Here is a 23480-nt window from a genome sequence, read left to right as displayed (position 1 = left end):
CAGAACCCACTTAGCCAGTGGGGTACCTCTTTGGCCGACTTGGTAAGGAGTGGCTCTCCCGTTACGTTGGTCGCGGGTTCAATCCCATGCAGCCAGTGAATACCCTCTCCTTGTCTTGATTAATTTCTCGTGTGTTTCGATACACGCAGAGGACGTGTCGGAAAATAGAAAAAGAGAAAATGAAACTCCCGGGGCATGACAGTGGTGGCAGCGGTGGGATTCTCTCCTGCAGTTCTGTTGAGTTTCCCCGAAGGGGTAACTGGTAGGATGGCCTATACTCCGAGGGTAATAGAAAATGGGAAGTGTTTGAGGTATGTCTACGGGGACATTGTGAAATAGTGCACCAAAATGGGTCACAGTCTAAAGGTCTAACACTCAGAAATTAGTCTACATAGAGGGAAAAGTTGTGTAGTGCGGCGACTATGCCTGATGAACGAGCCTCCCATAACCCACTTAGCCGACTCGGTAAGAAGTGGCTCTCCCGTCACGTTGGTCGCGGGTTCAATCCCAGGCAGCCGACGAATACCCTCACCTAGTCTTGATTAATTTCTTGTGTGTTTCGATACACGCAGAGGATGTGTAGGAAAATAGATAAAAAGAAAATACAGCTCCTGGGGCATGACACATATAATCACATTGAAAGGGTTTAACCCTATCTACTGGCAGATCACAGAAAAGGGATCTACCTTAATGATGGTCTGCTTTGTTTGGCTTCTGAAAGACTCGTCTGTTTTCAGAATGATGCCATCCCTCTTTGGAGAAGTCATCCTTCCTATTCGCAGACCTTTCTGGGTGCAGTGGTCACAACCATAATATCTTGAATGTAACTTTATTGACTTCACTAATGCTTCAGCTGGGGCATCACAGATTATGCAACTTAGTGTAACAGTGTAAATCATGTTTCCATACTGTACACCATGTTGCAGAATTTGTTTCATGTCTTTCAATGTATCAAGAAGAAAATCATTGTTATCTAGCTTTGAATTTTGAAAGGCAAGAGCGACTAGAAACACTGCCAAAGGTGTCAAGTTCATTACTGCACAAAGGATTGGCCAGAGATCCTCATTTGTACTTTTAAAGATGAGAATGCCATCAATATTTAAGGCTAGTTTCAAATCAGAGTGTCCAACAAACTTGAAGGATATTTCTTTGAGGTAACAAGAAGTTGATCCCTTACAGCAAGATATGCATATGTCAAACCTGTAATCTTTTCAGTAGGTACTAACTGAGTAGTTTGGAGCAGGGTACGAGGACTACTTGGCAAATCATGGAATGAGTCTCTTAGTGTCCTGAGGTTATCATCAACAGCTGTATGTGTACCTCAGAATTCATTTATCCATGACTGCAACTGTAGCTTCATATTTGTCATATTTTCTGATTCAGAATCAGATGAAAGTTGAAAAAGGTTGTCTGTCCCACTCCTACAGTCTGTTGACATTCAGAATGAAACTGAACATTCAGTGAAGTTACTACAGAAATATTAGCATGTACAGTTGCGATATGAAGTGATGTCGCCGTGTACGTTTATTTTCGATCACGCAAGTATCGTTATATATTTTCAAGAGTACCATTATTTTCCTGTATCTTCAGCATAATTTAACTAAATATATTTTAGAAGCTAGAAAAAAAATAGAAAAGAAATATTCAATGATGTCTTACGAAGAGCTGTCGAAATATTTTGACACAAAGTGTTTTCGTTCACCAAGGAACAAGTCAAATGAAGTCCAACTATCGACATATTACTCAAACAGAAAGTAAAATTATCTTTTCATGATCATTGTTGACAACACTAAATCTAACATATGCACAATATATAGGACATGCATAATTAGTCGATATCCTAAACAAGGATGGCGTAATTGATTTAATTTATATTCTCGTTTGATGATGACGTCATCGCCCGCGCACCATGCCTATTATTCACCCCTGACTCACTCTTTGCCTTTTGTGGTCAACATAACGATAACAAAAGCTTTACGTGGACTTCTAATGAATGATAGTGATCAAGGGAAGATGCCCACAGCCTATAACTATCGAGGGATTGTCGGAGATGGAAAAATAAGAATAAATAGCTTCAGAATAGTCGTGTTTTGTAACTCCAAGCTCCTCACTTTGCTGCCGATCGCAAACATCATTGCCTTTCTTGGTCAATTTAACGATGACAAAAGCTTCAAGCTTCATGTAGACTTCTAATGCTTGGAGGTGATCAATGGAACATGTCCACAGCTTATAAGTGCCATAGAATAATCGAGGAAGGTGGGGAAATAAGAATATATGGCTCTGAAATGGAGGTGGTGGTGCGGGCGGGTAGGTTAATCGCAGCGTTCCCAAACATTAGACTATGGTCGAGTGTTCGTAGAGGCGTCCGGAATTTTGATAGTTCAAATAATTATGGCAACCCTACCTATGAAGGCATTCTTCATTCATCATCGTTACTGAGCAATGTTACTATATATTTCAGTGCCCATGCTTATGATAAGAAGCCATCATCGTGAATAAAAGGTGTTTAATGAGAAACCTTATTATTTGATCGTCTCTTAATCAATAAAACGCAAAGTAACGCCAGTAACTGTCCATTCGCTTCGTGTCATACTGTGCGTGTGTATTAATAACTGCAGAAGACAGTTCATGGAATGACCCTATATATATATATATATATATATATATATATATATATATATATATATATATATATATATATATATATATATATATATATATATATATATATATAAATCTGAACAACGTATAACAACTGTTTTGCAAAGATAAGCACATGACGTGAGCTAAATCATTTCAAGGTTGTCTTCAGTACTGAAGACAACACATTACATTCGCAGTCGCATTTGTTAAAGCAAATGAATGTATAATTGTAATTCAGGTACTGCTACGTTATTTTACCGTGTTTTACATCACAAGGTATTATAGATTATCATTAAAAGGGAACATTATAACATAAACAATAAATACACATTGCTTCCGTTACCTTCAAATGCTACCGTACAAAACATTTTGAGAGCGGTGACATCACTTCATATTGCGACTGTACTTTACTGAACATTCAGTGAAGTTACTACAGAAATATTAGCATGAAAGTACAAAATACTGCTTCTCATGGAGATGGTTGGGAGGAAGGTGAAACACAAACTGCTTCCGAGCCGTGTATTGATCTCCACACACAATCACACTAGGTGCCGGTAGCAGGAACAAGCAGGGGTGGCAGGAACAAGGTAGTGATGGTAGGAGACAGCAGTAAAGAGCTTGGCTGGCGGCTAACTTCACTCTACCTTCCCCTCTCTGCTCTACTTTTGAGGAAGCCTGGGCTGCCCAGTGAGATATGGATGTTATGAGGGAGAGGGGAAGGGTGCAGCGGAAGTATTGGAAGGAACAGCCCCACGTCACGTACCCACTTTGAGCAGTGACACATGTACCTGCTCAAACAATGGCCTGGCTAAATAAAAAAATTGTGAAGTTGTTAGGGAAAATATTGATATCAAAGAGTGTTTTCTTTATTTTTCCCTTCTATATTGTTACCTTGTAATAAGATCAAGGCTCAAATCAGTGATATTTTAAAAAACAAATTACTATGTAAATCTTGATTAAAATCAAAAGCTTTAAAAAAATTCTTTGACTTAAGTTTTGATTAAATAAAGCCACTGATTTAAATCAAACAACCCTGCAATAAAATAATGAGGATTCAAAACTACCATTGATTTTCTAAAGACAAAGATTTTGGAGTCACTGCATTCTGCTTTTTTGCTGCAGAATGCCTTTTCTGATACATTTTTATGTGAAATTCATTGAATTATTAAAATTAAATATACGGTATATATTCCATTGCATCAGCCCTTTCAGAGAAGCAAGTAGCTTTTCCATCTCCTAAATGCCTGGGGATCAGACACTGCTCTATTGTACCATAATTCAGCTTAGAAAGTCCCCAGTAGATGTTAGGCACATCACATACCACCAAGACTCTGTTCCCTTACCTCTGAAGGAATACGTATATACATCAGTTTGAGAATTGCTAAACAAGAATCATGTGTGCCAACATAATTGTTTCATCTTAAAATACTGGTAAAGGCAAACTGAAACATGTTGTAGCAAAGTTTAGTGGCAGATTATTTAATCATATGTCTACTTTATCAGTTTTCTTCCTCATCTTTCAGTGGTAAATTGAAGGAAGTAATGTTAGGACTCCCCAGTAAGAAGATGGCTTACAAGGCCTTCTTTAGAGCAAGCATGGTGGCCAGTGGTGCCCTCAGGCTCCATAACAAACAAATGGACATCCTCATAGGTAAAGTACCTGTTATTTTTTGTAAATTGCTGATTGCCTTAGCTTAGTGTATCCATCACAGGGGTGTAGCCAGGATTTCAGTTAGGGGGGGGCACAATCTTTACCAGTCTGTCTCAATACTGATTAGGATTTACACCAGTGGTTCTTAACCTTTTCATCGTATGACCCCCTGAGACTCTCCAGGGTATTGCCGTGACCCCTATAATAAATTTTGTAATGGTGACCTTTGTGTAAAGGTAAGGTAAAACAAAACTATATGAAGATCCTGATTTATAGAAAATATTACAAATAAAAGACCTTGAAAAATGCCACAGATCTCCTACAAGTGCTATTTCAAAATCCATGGAACTAATGCACATAAAATAAAACCTACTTATTCAATCAGTGGGAGGACTGACGTCATTGTTTTGCAGCCATAAGTAGTACATCAAAGCGAGGAGCAGTGCTCAGCAGGCAACACCTCATGTCGCTGTCAATCACAAGTCTACTGCGTGCCTTCGTTTTCAGTGCCATCATTGATGAGAATCCGCCTCGCAGCGATAGGTCGAGGTCCAGTATGGTCAGTGCACGCACCGAAAGAAGAGGATAGTCATCATTCAGTGTCACCCAAAATGTCGGAAGCTCTTGTCCAGAAAAATTGACTTTCAACTGAGTATCCTCACGAATTTGAAGAAATTCTACCTTCGCAGCAACATCAGTATCACAGATGGCACTGTCCTTCACTGAGAAGGGTCTGGAGATCCACGCATCAGTACAGCGGTCATCCAGTCCTGGAAAGTAACTTTTGATGGCGTCATTCACCTCCAGAAGATGAGCTGAGATCTCCTCACGGAAACTGCATTCAGCTTCAACCATAGAATCGAGGATAGTTGTCATATGAGGGAAGAAAGTTGTGTAACTGTCCTGAACTCTTTTCACGTAAAGTTGAATCATACACTTGAATACTGCCACTTTGTCACGAACTGTGTGCAGCATTGCAAGGTTTCCTTGGAGTGATATTCAGGGAATTCACTTCAGAGGAAGAAATGAACCAAGTAGGCAACCTTTGTTACGAAACAAATATCTTGCATAATTTCGTGAAGATTTTCATTCGAGGTACGACCTTCTTGCAACAGCATCGTTATATCCTCTTGAAGTTGCAGCACACGATTCAGAACTTTGCCACATGAGAGCCAACGTACATACCTCCATGTGAAACAGGAGAAGAGAGAAGTCAGAGCCCATTTTTTCACAAAGCACTTTAAAAATCCTTGAAGTTGTTGCGTTCCCTCGGATATGGTTCGCAATCTTCACAACGTCTGTGAGCACTTCTTGAAGTCCAGGCGGGATAGTCTTCATCGCCAAAGCATAAAGATGAATCATGCAATGAGTGAAGGAGACATGCGGAACGACATTCTTCTCAAATATGGAATGAGCCCCATCTGTACACAGACCAACAAATGCTTCCCAACTTGGCCCATGTTTAATAAGGAGAAAGGCTTCTAGGATTTTGAAAATATCTTCTCCACGAGTTATTGTGGCCACTGGCTCGGAGTACAAGTACTCATCCTTCATACCTTCCTTGTCAAAGTAGCGAACATAAACAATAAGTTGGGAACATGAGGCAACATCTGTCGACTCATCCAGTTGCAAGGAATAAACAGGACTACTCTTCACAGCACTCAACACTTGCAGGAGAATATCCACACATGTCCGAGATCCTACTTTTGACTATCATTCAAAAGGGAAATTGCCCTCAATTTGTGTGCCTGCTGTTCTACAAGAATCACCTTCGTTGCTTCCAGAATGCAGGCTTAATCAGATTTTCACCAATAGTATGAGGTTTCTTGGTCTGCGCGATTTTTAGAGCAATTTTGTATGAAGCCTCCAGTGCGCTGCTTTGTTCTGATGAGCGAACTGACCAGTGGAATCTATGCGACTGGCCTCCAGAGCAGCTTCTTTTCGCTTGAAGTAGTCCTAGCTTTTGTCCACCATTTGGCTATGGTAAGACTCAAAATGAACCTTCAGTTTTCTTGGCCTCATACTTTCATGACTCAAAACCTTGGTGCAACTGCTGCGCCTTGGGAGTCACAGCCAAGAGCGGAGCACATACAGACCTCCCCCCCGTAGCTATGATCTGGTTGACTGGCTGATTGTGGTTGATGTTTTCAGCAGCTGGCCACTTCACGTACATGAAATAAATTATATTCTCCCAAAGCCTCCATGACCCTTGAGAAACCCCAAATGACCCCCAGGTTAAGAACCGCTGATCTACACTATATTATTTATTTGGGCGGTCACAGCCATGCACAGCATGTCATTCTCGAGAACTTCCAACAAACCCACAAAAAAGGAGTTCCTGAAGGTGCCCCATGTTCCCCCCCCCTGGCTATGCCACAGATCCATCATCATCATCATTATCATCAGCATCTTCAAATCATCATAGGAGATGCCACATGAAAAAGGCATTGATACAACTTTATAGTTTTTAAACAGCAATGAAAGCTGCTCAAGGGCTTAAAAACAGAAAACAAAAAGGCCACTTAAGTGCTACTCCAGCAAAAAGAAAACAATATGGGAGGCTAAAATAGAGGGTCAGTTTTGATTAACCCGGTAGCAGCGACGGGCCAAATTTGTGGCTTTACTGTGTAGCAGCAACGGGCCAAATTTGTGAAATTATATAAACCCTCCCAAAATAGATGATACATAATCTGATCACAAATGCTTTGATATATATTATGAATTGGTATGTGTGAGGGGTGATTTTTTTCTCATTTTTCTCGCTTGGAGGGACCATTAACAAACATGATCCTCGCTGCTACCAGGTTAAAGAGGTATTCTGATATTCCCCTCATGAAAGAGTTCAAGTTGTAGGCAGGAGGAAATACTGTTGAAAGAAGGCTGTTCCAGAGTTTACCAGCAAAAGGGATGGAAGAATGAAGATGCTGGTTTACTTTTGCATAAGGGATTTGGATGTCTTGAGGATGAGCTAGAGTAGAAAGTCATGTAAGGGGTGGAGGGCATGTAGTTAGCAAGTTCAGAAAAGTGTCCATTATGAGAGTATTGATAAGATAGATAGAGAGGCATCACTGTGGTGGAATTTTATGACACACAGTTTGTTTATGCTTGAGACTATGCATCATACATCAAACCCTGTCATTGGCCCTTTGTTTTCAACATGCTGGATGCTTGGCCAGTCACGTCCCAGCTTTTACAAGGATTTGTTTATGTTGTAGTCAGGCTCCAGATTTTCCTGTGGTGAGTACACAGATGCAATGTGTGCTGTATTTTATATTTTTTTACCAATTTCTAGGCAAGATAGTAGACATATACTATGTATTTCCATTATTAAATAAGTATTTCAGGCACATGATATGATACATGACAATACGTGAGAATTGTTTTTTTTTCTTATTCAGATGACGAGTGTGAGAAGACACTGGAGGTTTCCCATTTAGAGAAATATATAAGTTCCATTTGTTTATTTATCATCATACCATAGCAAAGAGCAACTTCTAAGCTTTCAAATGATATTTAATTGTCCCAATGTTTGTTGCAATATTTTGACTGAACACTAAGGTATGCAAGGGAACACCTGTTAACCCCTTGACTGCGGATTTCCTACCAGAAGACCTCACCATGCTACAGGAGTGGAACAAAAAGTGGTTGCTACAATTCAATGAAGAAAAATGTAAAGTCCTGCACCTAGGGAGGGGATATCCAGCACACCAATACCACATGGGAAATGCTCCATTATCCACCACAGAGGGAGAGAAAGACCTGGGAGCATATGTTACCAGGCTACCAGTAAAGGCGAAATCCGTGCCATTCGCAGTGGACGGGTTAACATTAGTTACCCGTGTTTTATGTACGTAACTTAACATTGCCCACTCATTTTATCACAGGGTATAAGGGTTAAGAGGTAGAAGACTCAGTAATAGGAGGGGAGTTGATGAGATGGAAAGCCTTTGACTGTGTCCATAAAGGATGTGTGTGTGGAACCCCCACCACAAGAGATGCATACTCCATATGAGGCAGACAAGGCTTTCCTATGTGGATCATCTAGGAAGGGAAAAAACTGGTGGAGATAAAATAGAATGGCCAACTTTAAGGAAGGTGATTTAGCAAGAGATTTGAGATGAACTTTTTTGAGTCAAGGTAAAGGTAAGGTAAAGTTGGGAGGATATGCTGCAGCTGCCTGTGGTGGTGTGCTCATTTCTGTCCCGTTGGCCCTTTGAGCCTGTGGTGGGAGGGAACCCTCAACCCCACACAGGGCCAGTGTAACATCTGGGGTACCACAGCTTTACCTTCCTCAGGTTTCCCCAGGCACCCATTTATCAACCATCCTGAAAGGAAGGACGAGCAGCTAGGTGGGCTGCACACCAACTGCTCAGGCCGGGATTTGAACCCAGGCCCACAGATATGTAGTCAGGGATACTAGCCACTGCACCACTGAGGCATATCCATTTTTGAGTTAAGAATAGACCAAAAATGTTTAGTGTAGAAGAGAACAGCTGAGTGTTAGCAAAGAATAGGGGGTAGGTCTATGGATGATTGTGTCATATTAATAAGTGGAGAAATTGAGTTATTGAGGCATTCAATCAATCAATCAATCAGTCTATCATTGGGGGCATATGCTGGGGGGGCGCATCGCCTCACCCACCCTACGTCGCCAAACCTGGGGGTCCCATCAGGCGAGTCTCCATTCAGGCCCCCTTCCCATCCCAAGTACCTCCTGGCAGGAGCTATTGACTTGCTCAAGCCATGAACTCTGTGGGCATCCCCTTGGCCTCCTCCACTCAGGATTGTCTCTTACAGAGACAACCCAGTGAGCTGGGTCGGCTTCTGGGTAATGTGCCACGTGCCTGTATAGCCGGAGTTGGTGTTGATGGACTATGCAGGTAATATGTGTTGAATCAGTCTCACGGAGTAGTCGCCAATTTGACACAGTCATTCCAGCGATATCCCATGATTTTGCATAGGCATTTATTACCAAAGGCATCAATCCAACTCTCCATGTCCCCATTTAGTGTCATGTCTCACAACCATTGAGTAAGACAGGGAGCACAAGGGACTTGAAGATCCAGATCTTTGTCCTTCTGCACAAGTATCGACAACACCATATACTCGTGTTGAGCGAGTCCATAACACCGTGGGCCAAGCCAATCTGCCATAAGTCTTCCTGGCAAGACTCACCGTTGTTATGAACTACTCTCCAAGATATGTAAAACTTTCTGAGATCTCAACGTCCTTGCCACATGCATGAACAGACTATACTGTTTCATCTAGCAAGCCTCCAAACATCTGTACCTTGGTCTTGGCCCAGGAGACCTGAAGTCCCAAGGGCTTTGCCTCCTCGTGCAGTGCCTCGAGAGCCATCACCAGAACCTCCAGCGACTCCGCCAGGATTACTGCATCATCGGCAAAAACAAGGTCTGTGACCCTGGTATTGCCAATGACTCCACAATGACTGGTCCACAACTCTGAAGTGCTGAAAAATGATGGGGCAAGGATACAGCCATGCCTCACTCCTGCATTCACAGGAAAGAAGCTGGACAAGCCCCCCCTCACATTTCACAACACTCTCTGTCCCAGTATACAGGCCAGTCAGCAAACCAATAGTCCTTGCTGGAATCCCACAAAGTACACAGAGTCCAGGTAGGAATGACCAACCCCCTCTTCCAGTCAGGAGGAATGGTACTAGACTGCCATACGGCAGTCAAGACTGCATGCAACCCGTGGATCATGGACTCACCTCCAGCTTTGAGGAGCTCCGCACTGATCTTACAGGTGCCAGGTGCCTTTCCAGCCCTCAGCTTTGCCACAGCCTCTCTGACCTCGGCCAGAGAAGGTGGGCTTTTGTTGATAGGTGGATCAGCATCTGCCACCTGCAACCCAGCAACTGGAAGCTGCCCACATGGAGGGTCTGCCATGTACAATTGCTCAAAGTACTCAGCCCAATGAGCTCTCTGCCCATCCATGGCCAACACGAGGCAGCCGTCAGCTGTTCGGATGGCGCTCACCTGAGAGGGAGATTTGGAGCAGGGCTTCTTCAGGGCTTGGTAAGCAGGTCGAAGGTCATTCGCATTTAAATGGCCCTTGACATCCTCAGCGAGACCCCTGACATACCTCTCCTTGTCTCTCTTCAGGAGAGCTCTAGTCCTACGCAACAGAGCCCTATATTGGTCCTGATTCCCAGCAAGTCTGGCAGCATGACTCTCCTCAATATTCTCAAGTGTCTCCACCGAGGCAAAGCCACTCCTAGATCTCGGGCGTTCTTCATTACACTCCTTGGCAGCTTTCAGAGTCTCATGCTTGAAGGTATCCCACAGTTCTACAGGGTCCTCCAGGATACCGAGCACATCGAAGCGATTTGAGACTGTCACTGCATATTCCTGAGCACATGCCAGGTCCTTCAGCCTCTCGAGATGGAACACAGTATTGTTGCATTTCGAGATTCTTCTTGACCTGACATGGAGCTTGAATGGTGCAACAAGCCTGTGGTCAGTTGCAAAGAACTCAGCACTCTGGAAAACTCGGTTCTCACTGACGAAGACAGGCAAAGCCTCCAAGAGGATTTGCACAAAATTTCAGCTTGGTCGGATAGATGGGAGATGCCCTTTAACGTAGACAAGTGCCAGGTCCTTCAAGTTGGAACGAGGAATAAGAAGTTCGATTACGAAATGCGCGGCGTTAAACTCAAAAGCGTTCAATGCGTCAAGGACTTGGGGGTCAAAATCGCGTCAAACCTCAAATTCTCACAGCAATGCATCGATGCAGCAAATAAAGCGAACAGAATGTTGGGCTTCATTAAAAGAAACTTTTTATTTAAGAATAAAGATGTAATACTCCCGCTCTACAACAGTTTAGTCAGACCCCACTTGGAATATGCGGTACAGTTTTGGTCTCCCCACCATGCAAAGGATATTGCTAAATTAGAAGGTGTTCAGCGTCGGGCAACGAAAATGATCCCTTCCTTGCGCAACAAATCCTACGAAGAAAGGCTTTCTACCCTTAACATGTTCTCTCTTGAGAAACGTCGCCTCCGAGGAAAACTGATCGAATGTTTTAAAATACTTAATGGTTTCACGAATGTAGACAGATCAACATTGTTTATGATCGATGACACTTTGCGCACAAGGAACAATGGCGTAAAACTCAGATGTAGACAAGTAAATTCAGACTGCACCAAATTTTTCTTCACCAATGTTGTAGTGCGAGAATGGAATAAGCTCCCACCATCAGTGGTCCAGTGTAACACGATTGACTCCTTCAAAATAAGCTCGACCGTCACTTCCTTCAACTTAATATCAACTAGAGTAGAAATGCAACGTTTTGAGTCTTCTGATTAATGTAAAATCACTTAGGTTTAAGGACAGACCACCTAGTCTGGACCATGGGGTCTGTGTGGTCTGATTTTCTATGTAAATCTATGTAAATCCTTAGCTACCCCTCCGTCAGCACTATACCAAGACCAGCGGTGCAGCTCTGGTCTCTGGTACAGGTAACTCTCGATTTACACGAGTATTGTGTCCTTGAAGAGGTCGCGTAAATCAAAAACAATATAAATCAAACAAGGGGTAGGTTTCTATCGAAAAATAAATATTCACTTCATTCAGTGGAGAGAGAGAGAGAGAGAGAGAGAGAGAGAATATCAATATCACCGAGATATCCACTCAGGCACTCAGTCTCAGCCTCACTCGTGTGAGGAAGAAATGAGGGACACCATGAGCGACTGGCTAGTATTGGTACCGAGCAGTCTGGTACCTGTACCGTACCGTATAGCTGGTACCGTTAGTACCAGTACCGGTACCGTACTTGCCTATTGTTGAGTGGCGTGGCGTGGGTACTATATTGTTGTTCAAGTGGCTGGGAAGGAGGAATGAGCTCAGCTGTGTGGCTGAGGCGCCGTGTGAGTCCAGTTGCGTGAGACATCTGGTGGCCACTCCATAAAATATCAAGATAAGTGAAAAAAACGTTTGAATTAAACATTTATTTGGATTTTGAACCCCGCGTTATTTAAAAAACGCGTAAACCAAACTCCCATAAATCGAGAGTTACCTGTACCAAGAACCCGCAATTCTCAATTTTCTGTATTTTGCAAAATTCAGGAGTAGAGAGCTGTTGATGTTCCTGGTATACCTGAACCATGGGGACCAACACATTGCTCGTAGCCAACCCTGTCAGTGCCAGTAGTAGCATTGAAGTCGCCCAGGACAATGAGTATGTCCCGGGGAGGGCACTGGTCTAATACGGAGTTGAGTTTGGCATAGAACATCTTCTCTTCAGTTTCATCAACTTTCATGCATCTCGGTAGGAGCGTACACTGCAACAAGAGACATGAAGCCCAGTGTGTGCTTCAGCTTCACTCGCATTATATGTTCATCAACCGGAGCAACCTCAACCACAAATGGCAGCAGTTGGCTGGAGATGCCCATAGCTACCCCCTTGACATGGAAGCCATTGCTCATTGAAGGATATCAAATTTCTTATGCCCCTTTCAGAAGTAATTCCAAGGTCATAGGTTAAGCATTTTGTAGTGTCCAGCCTCAACTTCTCTTATTCCTGTTGGGACGGTCTTGTGTTAAACGATTTTGAATTATGCAGGATAGAGTCATTGGCATAGGAGTGGATAGAACAGTTTGTTTTGGAAAGCTCATTAATGAACACGTGAGAGATTGGGAGATAGAACATAACCCTGCAGAACACCTCTGGTTATGGCTTTCCGGGTAGAACAGTGACTGTCTAGATCAGTTTGAAGGGAAACTGGAATTAAGAGTACAGTGAGGGGGAGATAATCTGTAGGAGAGTAGTCTGGAAAGCAAAGATTTGTACCAGACTGTCAAAAGCTTTCAAGATGTGTAAGGCAGCAGCAAAAGTTTCATTGAAGCAGCTATGAGAGGATGACCAGTCAGTTAGGAAATCTAGATCACCATTAGAATATCCCTTGTGGTACTGGTGATCAGAGAGGTCAGCAGTTGGTGGATGCTTAAGAACTTATTTGTTAAAGACTGTTTCAAAAGCTTAAGAAAGACAAGAAAGCAAAGCTATAGGGCTGTAGTTTGAAGGATTAGAGCAGTCACCCTTCTTGCGTATAGGTTGTATGTAGGCATACTTCCAGCAGGGAGGAAAGGCAGATGTTAAAAACTGGAGATGAAAAGGTTTACCCAGGCAGGGTGGGCAGGGTGTTAAGATGGAGGCACAGTTTTCAAGGAGAATAGGCTTCACTTCATAGAGTCTAAGCCTTCTGAGGATTCTTACCAGAGAGGTCATAGAAAGCATCATTCTTAAGTATTTTGATAATAGGCATAGTGGAGTCAAGAGGGGGATAAGTGGGATAATGCTTTCAACTTTTCAAAGTGGATTTTTAGAGGAAGTTTGCTCAAGGAATTCAGCTTTAGAGACAGATGTGACAGCTATCGAGGCATTGGAATTAAAATGAGAAGTGGGATGAAGAAGAAAAACTGTTGGAGATACTTTTTTTTTAATCCAAAAGTCTGGAAGAGTTGATGTGTCGCCCTCTGTAGGCATCTTATCACCATTAGGTCTCAAGTTGATAGTTTTGTAAAATATCACGGTTTAACCCTTCGACTGCTGATTTCCTACAAGAAGACATCACCAAGCTACAGGAATGAAAAAAAAAGTGGCTGCTACAATTCAGTGAAGAAAAATGTAAAATCATGCACCTTGGGAGGGGAAATCCAGCATACTAATACCACATGGGAAACACTCCACTATCCACCACAGAAGCAAAGAAAGACCAGGGAATATATGTTACCAGGCTACCAGTGAAGGCCAATTCCGTGCCAATCGCAGCGGATGGGTTAAACATTTTGGTTCACATAAAAACATAATGGATTGACTTTCCCAGATGTTTAATACACATATAATTTTTGTAAGTAGAAGACATTTTTTAAAATTCATCATCTGTAATGACAATAGTTTCCTACATTGTTTGATAAACATTAGACCCTTGGCATATTCTGTGCCATTGAGAAGCTCTTAGTGTGGTGCGGCACAATGTATGTATTAATTAGGCTGCAGAGCTGAAGTCCACCTCCCTCATCTCTACCTCAGGAGCCTCATACTCATCATCCCACATGGAGCCACCATCATCATGGCTACCATTACTCATCCCCACTACTGTCATCAGAAAGGTCATCCATAATGACTGGGAGATGAGTAACTCTCCTCCAAAGCAAAGACAAAGTGAACAAGTGATGGGAGCGTGTCGGGCCGGCCAGCCAGAGAGTGTGTTGTCATTAGAATGGCATCACAATTATTTCCTGTTTTATGATTGAATGATGACCATAGGGGGCAGAGCCAAGATCCGAGTGAGTGAGGCCTTCCAAGGACACACTGCCCTCCCTGTAGCTCAGTCCAAGATTTTAATTTCTTGGAGTCTACAGCACAGAGGGATGTCATGCCAGGTGCGTCACTGGATGGCTGTACGTGTACAGGCGAGTCATGACGCCCCTCTGCCTCACCCCAGTGAATGGGTCAATTAATCTGTTAATACTAAAGTTATCATTGGCATGCTTTCAAAAGAAGTAATTTAATGTGTGATGCACTAAAAGGTGGTGAACACAGGAGTCTCAAAAACGAAATGCTATAAACATTTCTTGATTACTGTACTCATGATTCATGCAAAACTCATGACCGTGCAAAAATGCATTCCTGAGCATTTTCAGATTTAGCAGGAGGTGTGTAGGTACTGCCACCATAATAAAAGAAGTCATGTAATGATGAACCCTCGCTTGACTAACAGGGCAAGTCTGTAAGTCACCATAGAGTTGCCAGACAAACTTTCAGCATATTAGCACGTGAGGTCTGTCCGATCTTTTCCCAGCCATTACCCATGGACGACTTAATACACCCAATGTGCACTAGTATTTATGACTGGACAGTAAGGAATGTTTGGGGAAAAGAGGAATTGGTTTACAAAGAGGCTGGATAATGGATGAAGAAGCTGGAGATGATGTGTCTGAGTGTTCCAGTGTGATACAATAAAGCTCTATCTAGATGGCAGCACCCCCATCTCATGACACACACTAAAGGTTCTTCTAGATGGCAACACTCCCACTTTCTGGCCAGTGCCTGAAACATCTTATTCACAGTACTCTGCTGATGTGTCACCTGCCGTCGTCACCCGTTTTCTGCTGTATGTGGTTGTGGCGACAAGATGCCTTCGGAAGGTGACGTCTCAGAATTAGCACATTTTGACATTTTCTGTTAATGAAGGAGTTTGTGGTGAGTTGAAAAAGAGATGTGGCATGATTCAAGGCAGAAATGTAAAGATCATAATAAGCAGGAGCTCAAAGGCTCAGGTATATTTTATGAGCTACCACACTATCCTGGATAACACAAGAACAAGTGTGATTAAACCAGGGCTTTTCAACATGAGTAGAAAAAGTACATGGAATGTGCATCCTCATCGTAGAGGTAATCACCTCTGTAATGCACTGAGCTCACGCACAGGAGTTTCTGATCAGAAGGCATTAACCCATCCGCTGCGATTGGCACGGATTTCGCCTTCACTGTTAGCCTGGTAACACATACTCCCAGGTCTTTCTCTGCCTCTGTGATGGACAGTGGAGTGTTTCCCATGTAGTATTGGTATGCTGGATATTCCATCCCAAGGTGCAGGACTTTAGATTTTTTTTCATTGATTTGTAGCAGCCACTTTTTGTTCCATTCCTGTAGCTTGGTGATGTCTTCTTGTAGGAAATTCACAATCAACGGGTTAATCATTCTATGGGAAATCAGAAAAATACAGCCTTAAGTCAGACCACTGAGCTGAAGCATAATGCGGAAGCTTGCCTCACATTGAGTCCAGAAGTTGTACAGGAGCTATAAGACAATGCAGAAATAAGATTCTGACTGGAGGAGCCCAATGGATTGAATTGTTTAACAGAAAAAGGTGAAGGATTAGATGTCAGGAAGAGGTTTAGAATGTTACTCAAGTCTCCCAGGCAGTCAGGAATATATTTTGAGGTGCTGAACCAACTGCTCTATATCATTAACCCCTCTGTCCCGTGATTACAGTTGTAGAGATGGTGCTGAGTCCCATTTCTCCCTTTCTCTCCCTCTCCTCTCACTCTCCTTTCCCTCTTTCTCTCTCTCTCCCCCACTCCCTCCCCTGCAAGGAGTCCTTAACCCTAGATCACTGTCCCTCGTGATTATCGTCACAAGTGGTAGATCTATCATGTGTGCGTGAGAACCCGGGCAGTACCAACCTTCACCACTCACAAGTCCTCTGTCTGAGGTGTGATCTACATGTGAGGAGTGTGATTCTTTTGCTCCAGTGCATGCAGTTTTTGTCTGCCCCGAAAAAGATTATTGTATACAGGGACAGTGGAATTGTGGCACATTAGGATGCATTTGATTGGTGTGCATAATTTTTTTATATTAGTTTTCAGACATATTGTAATGTTTTAAAACTGTTTATTATACACTGCCTGGAGTTATCATGGGGCATGGGAGGAGAAGGAGGAGGCTGAACACTACATGGAAACATGGAAATGCAGGCAACAAAAAGCCTATTGGCTCATTATGAGGTTACCTACTCTGGTGATTTGATCTGCTCAACAGCCACTTCGTACCCACAGAGCAGACGAAAGCACTTCGGTATTCAGTTTACTCCTGATGCAATGAAATGACGGTTGATTTGATTTCCAAAGGCTGATGGGGAAGTACATGAAGCAGCCAGGTATTCTGTCCACAAGTAGTGAAGAAAGTGAATGTACAGTAAGAAATGAAAGTGAAAGAGGAAAGAAGTGACTGACAATGACACTGAGGGTGAGGAAGGCTTCAAACCAACCATAACCTCCACGCCAGGAAAAATACACAACAGCATTTCTCCAAACCCATCTCCATCTCCACCCACAGTTCACCCCAAACCTGGCCCTCCAATGTGGAACACCCCAAACCTAGTCCCTATAGTGTCCCAACAAAGAAAAATCATGGGTCCAGATGAAATATCAGGCCTAGTACTGAATGAGTGCAGTGAACAGTTACTAGAACCAATTGATGATGTTATAAGTTGTTTGATTAAGACTGAGAAAGTCCCAGTGCAGTGGAAGAGGGCACACATGGTCCCACTATATAAGAGCAGAAATAAACAAGAGCCACTGAACTATAGATCGGTTTCCCTAACAAGTGTAATGTGCAAACTATGTGAGAAGGTAATTAAAAGACAGTGGGTGGACCATCTAGAAAGAGAGAAAATAATAAATGAAAGTCAATTTGGATTCAGACAAGGTAAATCTTCTGTCACAAATCTAATACATGTATGTTTTTACTCAAGAGTAATAGATATAGTACAGGAGTGAGATGGATGCATATTTTTGGACCTAAAAGAGGCATTAGATAAGTTCCACATAAAAAATTGCTGTGGGAACTAGAACATAGAGGAGGGTTAGGGAGAAAAATGACGGAATGGATGAAAAATTACCTGACAAACAAAGAAGTGAGACTCGTGTTGAAAAGATGAAAAACCGTATTGGAGAATGGTCACAAGTGGAGTTCCACAGGGATCAATGTTAGTGCCTAAGATGTTTTTAATGTACTTAAATGATATACCAGGAAAAGTAGAGTTACATGAGTATGTTTGCTGATGATGCCAAACTGCTCAGAAAAATAAGAGATGAGGATGATTGTAACAAACTGCAGGAAGATTTAAATGAAATACATGAATGGTGTAAAGAATGGGAAATGGAGTTTAATAAAAAGAAATGTCACAATGATAATGGGAAAGAGTAAAAATAGACCAAGTGGAGTGAATAGGATGGGAGGAACAATCATCGACATGGTGAAGGAAGAAAAAGACTTAGGAATCATAATACAAGATACACTGACACCTGAGAAGCACATAAACAAGATATTTGGAGAAACATACAATTTGCTGCAAAATATTAGAGTGGCATTTCACTACTTGGATGGGGACGTGATGAAGAAAACAATAACAACATTGATTAGACCAAGGTTAGAGTATGCAGCAGTTGTTTGGTCACCACACAAGAAAAAGGACCTAAGGAAACTCGAAAGGATTTAAAGGATTGCAACTAAGATGGTACCAGAACTATCAAGCTTGCCATACGAAACTAGACTGGGGGAACTGTGCCTACCAACACTGGAAGAAAGAAGAGAGAGGAGACCTGATAGCATTGTACAGGAACACAAGTGGAATGGACGTGTTGGATAGAAATGATTCAATACAGATGGAAGGGAGGAGGCAACTAAGAGGGCACAGTAAGGAATTGAGGGAGGGGACTTGTTTGAAAGACAAAAGGAAGTACAGTTTGCCATACAGGAGTGTGCATACGTGGAATGGACCAAGCAGTGATGTTGAAGCGGGCAGTGTCTATAAAATGAAGGAAAAGTTGGACAAATATAGATTGGGAGACAGGACTGACTGAGTTTGAGTCCAGGTCCTGTATACTACAAATAGGTAAATAAAAATAGGTAAATGCACACACACATGCATGTACCGTATGTACTGATGCATGCACGCAAGTACGCATTCACATACACACTCTTGCACACGCATGCAAGCATGCTTCACACACATGCACACACACACGCCCATAGTAACACCTGTATGTAAATATTTTCAGATGACACCGTGAAGCTACTTGAAGCCATGCGAAGGGAGAGAAAAGCTTTGGAATCCCTAGAGGAGAACCTGGACTGCATGTATGTTACCCTCATGTAGCGTTATGTGTTCCATGTCTGTTACCCGATACAGTGGCGCTGATGTATGTATTCTACCCTGACTTATTGATGGTTGTCTGTGTGTGTTTCGCGTATATGGTGTTGATGATATATGTATGTTTTGTTGAAGTAGTTTTGGTGATGTATCTTTTGTGTAGAGTTGGTGATTTTTACAGGGTGAAGCAGGTGTGTATGTCATGCCCTGGGATTTTATTTTTTCTGTTTTTCTATTTTCCTACACGTCCTCTGCGTGTATCGAAACACACGAGAAATTAATCAAGACAAAGTGAGGGTATTTGCCGGCTGCCTGGGATTGAACCCGCGACCAGCGTGACGGGAGAGCCACTCCTTTACCGAGTCGGCCAAAGAGGTACCCCACTGGCTAAGTGGGTTATGGGAGGCTCGTTCATCAGGCATAGTCGCTGCACTACATGTATAGGTTGTATTATAATGACTGTGTTGACTGCTTTAGTGTGTATCAGTGCTGGGTACTTCCGCTATTTAGTCTGCAAATCCGCAATAGTGGAAGTTCCATTTCATTTGTGGATCTGCGTTTGCGACAAAAAGGTCGCTAATTTGCTGGTTAGCATTTACGGTATTACTTCCGCTAACCTCCACTAACACGTAGAGGAGCCAACCCGGTTCAGCCTGGACAGCCTCAATCTGATAGATTCTTCAAATATTAAAATAAAAATGATTAACTTCAAAACTTTTTTTAGCTGTTGCCTTTTCCAGTTTTTACAAAAAGCACATTCACCTAAACCTCTCAGGGGATCTTATTATAAACATCATAATCAGTATTTTGAAGGAGACAGGGCATATGAATATGGATTTAGTTGTGATAGTCACAATGATGAACATCCTTTGGTACTTCTCATTAATATGACATTTCAAATCGGTGCTTATTAGATTATTACACAATAATTAGTATGATTACAAATCGTCCATACTTGAAGTAGCAGTATCGTATGTATGGTCAGTGCCTAGCTACAGAATTACATCACAAATAGAGTGAAAATAGATTCGAGAACTATGGATAATATAGTTTTTGTTTGCAGTTTGCATTTGAAGTGTGAAGTTTTGTGACGGAAGACTGCAAATATTGTGTAGCTATTTGCGATAGTGGATTTGCAATTGCAATTTAAACCAAATCTCAAAATTTACAGAATTGCGATTGCGAAAGTTATGGAATAAGTTAGCGGATTTGTGATAGCAAGTTCAAATTTGTTAGCGATGCCAAGCTCTGGCGTGCGTACATGTATGGGGTAATAGACTGTTATGTGTGTAAGTATGTTTTGCTGGAGTGGCAGCATACTTACTTGGCTGTTACGTGGATGTGTGTCCAGTTCTAACAGATTCATGTGTTTGTTTATATTATGTTGGGATGGCAGTATACTCAATTGGCAGTGGTCTGGATGTGTGTATGGGGTGATAGATTTTTACATGTGTGTGTATTTACCTAGTTGTCTTCACCTAGCTGTGGTATACGGGAGAGGAGCTACACTCGTACTGTCCTGTCTCTGTATCTACTGTAATCCAATTAAATTCATGAATCGTCTCTATGTAGACCACATCTTTTTCCCGGCTCGTCCAGCCTCCGCCACCCTTTGTGGAAAGTTGTTCATCTTAATGTGTTTTCTACAGGCTTCCTTTTTTCATCTTCCTTCCATGACCTCTTGATTCTCTTATGTCCACTTTCTCCATCCCACTCAGCACCCTATAAACCACAATCAGATCCCTATTCTCTCTCCTTTGTTCCAGTGTCGGTAGGTTCAACTGCTTCAATCTCTCTCATCATCATTTCATTGACGCCTGCTCCAAGGACCTCCCACCAGGGGATGGCCACGGCAGAAGAACTTCCAACTTTCTTTATCCAGACACTCCCTCCTTGCCTGCTCAAAGTTTATCAATGATCTTTCCCATCTCTCCTTAACGTACTCTTGCACCCTATCCCTCCATTTCACTGGAGTTCGTCCTCTAGCATTCCTTCCCTCTATCTCACTCACATACACTCTTCTGGTCATCTTACTCTCCTCCATTCGCTCCATGTGGCAAAACTAATTTAAAGTCTGTCGCTTTACTTCTTCCACCACTCCACACTTCTTCCCTTCACCCCCTGTGACACATTCCAAAACGCTCGTACACTTTCATTACTCATTCCATCCATTCTACTCACACCACAAGCACTCCTCAAATAACTAATTTCCATTGCCTGCACTCTAGACCTCTGACTTTGATTCCAGGCCCACGTTTCACTTGCATATGTGAGGGTTGGTACTATTATTGTATTTCTCAAATCCCTCTTTACCTCCATACTCACACTTCTGCCATTCATGATTCGTCCCAAAGACCTTACCACCCTTCTTCCTTGCAATGCCCTTTCTCTTATCTCTCCCTCCATACCACCATGCTTACACATAACTGATCCAAGGTACTTAAACTCATTGACCTCCTCCATTTCTTCACCATTCAAATTTATTTTGCATTCTTTTTCACATTCAATTCCCACTCTATATGGGCATACAAAATCTACAACCTCACTTCTACTCCGCTCACAAACCATCAATTTACTTTCAGCTTTCTCGTTTTACAGACACTATCAAAAACACTGACCAAATTTTGTAAGTCAATTTCATTTTCTGCAATGAGCACTGTGTCACCAGCAAACAGTATCGAATTCAGTACCCACTTCCTTCCCTCAGCGAACATTTTTACTCCAACTTCCCCAACTTTGCCCTTCATTTCTCTAATAACACCATTCATATAAATATTGAACAACCATGGTGACATGACACATGCCTGCCTTAAGCACACTTTTATCTCAAATCCCTCAAGCTTTTAGCACCACCAGCAAGTGACGCTAGTGCTCGCTCTTTTAACCTCTGTATCTCAAAAACTGTTCATCACAGCTAAAAACCAAAAACACCATTGGAAAGAGGAGGCCAAGATCTATATGATTTGGTAATGTAAGTCTCTCCTGCGAAAGTACAGGCACGTTCAGGGGGTGTTGCCTGTGAAGACGTACATTTATACGTGCGCAATGGTCAGCCGTGAGGCAACTACTGTAGATCTCTTGATGATGGGGTGCTGGCAGGGCAGTATTGCCAACTGCAAAATTTACAACTATTTGGTCAAAATATCAGTCATGTGATAGGTGAAGCTATGCAAAAATGACGCTATATTGGACAACAACATCCACCAGTTGCTCGTCCATAGATTTTCTGCGCTGGGCTGACATGATTTTCCACCAAATTTAGTGAAGAACCTACTCAATTGGCAATTCTGTGTTGTCAGAAATATTGTTGGAACACTCTCATACGCGGGAGATTTGAGTGCAGCTGGAGCTCGCAGCGAGTGTTTAGCACCACCAGCAAATACACTTAATGCTCGCTGCGAGCGTTTAGCCATGAAAGGGTTAACCCTTTTATTGCGCATGGTGCAGGACACGAGTATCCCCTCAGGCGCAGTCGGGCAGCCCAATGGGGGGTCTCTTTTAACCTCTGTATCTCAAAAACCAAAAACACCATTGGGAAGAGGTGGCACAAATCTATAAGAGTCAGTTATGTATGTCTCTCCTGCGAACGTATGTGCACGTTCAGGGAGTGTTGAATGTTAACACTTACGTCAGTGTGTGCGCGATGATCAGCCATATTGAGGGAACTGCGGACATCTCTCCTTGAGATTCTGGCAAGGGAGTATTGCCAACTGCAATATTTACAACTATTTGGTCAAAGAATCAGTCAGGTGATAGGTGAAGCTATGCAAAAATGCCGCTATATTGGGCAAGAACATCCACCAGTTACTCGTCCCTAGATTTGCCGTGCTGGGCTGATATGATTTTCCACCAAATTTAGTGAAGAACCCACTCAATTGGCAATTCTGTGTTGTGAGAAATAGTGTTGGAACACTCTCATACCCGGGAGATTTGAGTGCGGCTGGAGCTTGCAGCGAGCGTTTAGCACCACCAGCAAATGCGCCTACCGCTCGCTGCGAGCGTTTAGCAATGAAAGGGTTAATGCTTTCATTTCCCAGTGTATAGTTACCTGAAATTTTCTTCTTGCTTTTTCTGAATTCTAACACACTGCACTTTCTGATGTTGAATTTCATTTCCCATCTACAACTCCATTCCCATATCCTGTCCAGGTCCTGTTGCAGTGCCTGACAGTCCTCGTCACTTTCACTCTTCTTCAGTAACTTGGCATCACCAGCAAACAAACTCACATAACTGTTCAATCCCTCTGTCATGTCACTAATATAAATTACAAACATGACTGGAGTCCGCACCGACCCTTGTGGGACTCCATTAATCACTTTCCCCCACAAGGACCTCACATCCCTGATGACCGTCCTTATTTCCCTGTTTTCTAAAAAGTCCTTCATTCACCTCAAAAGTCCCCCTCTCAGTCCTCCAATGCACTCCACTTCCACAGAAGTCTCTTGTGTGGCACCTTGTCAAATGCTTTCTGGAGATCCAAGTAAATTCCATTGGCTCAAA

General features: G+C 42.6%; 1 protein-coding gene across 1 annotated transcript in view; it reads left to right on the top strand.

The window, feature by feature from the left end:
• LOC127010200 (uncharacterized) overlaps positions 1 to 23480 on the top strand; it is a 63793-nt gene that overhangs the window by 18581 nt on the left and 21732 nt on the right. Inside the window, exons 3-4 of the mRNA XM_050884078.1 lie at positions 4167 to 4294; positions 18889 to 18967. Coding sequence (XP_050740035.1) covers positions 4167 to 4294; positions 18889 to 18967 — 207 coding nt within the window. The remainder of the gene's footprint in view (positions 1 to 4166; positions 4295 to 18888; positions 18968 to 23480) is intronic.

The sequence above is a fragment of the Eriocheir sinensis genome, chromosome 42, assembly GCF_024679095.1.
Source record: "Eriocheir sinensis breed Jianghai 21 chromosome 42, ASM2467909v1, whole genome shotgun sequence".
Taxonomy (NCBI): domain Eukaryota; kingdom Metazoa; phylum Arthropoda; class Malacostraca; order Decapoda; family Varunidae; genus Eriocheir; species Eriocheir sinensis.
Note: the sequence above shows the minus strand (reverse complement) of the source record. Positions and strands in the feature narration are given on the sequence as shown.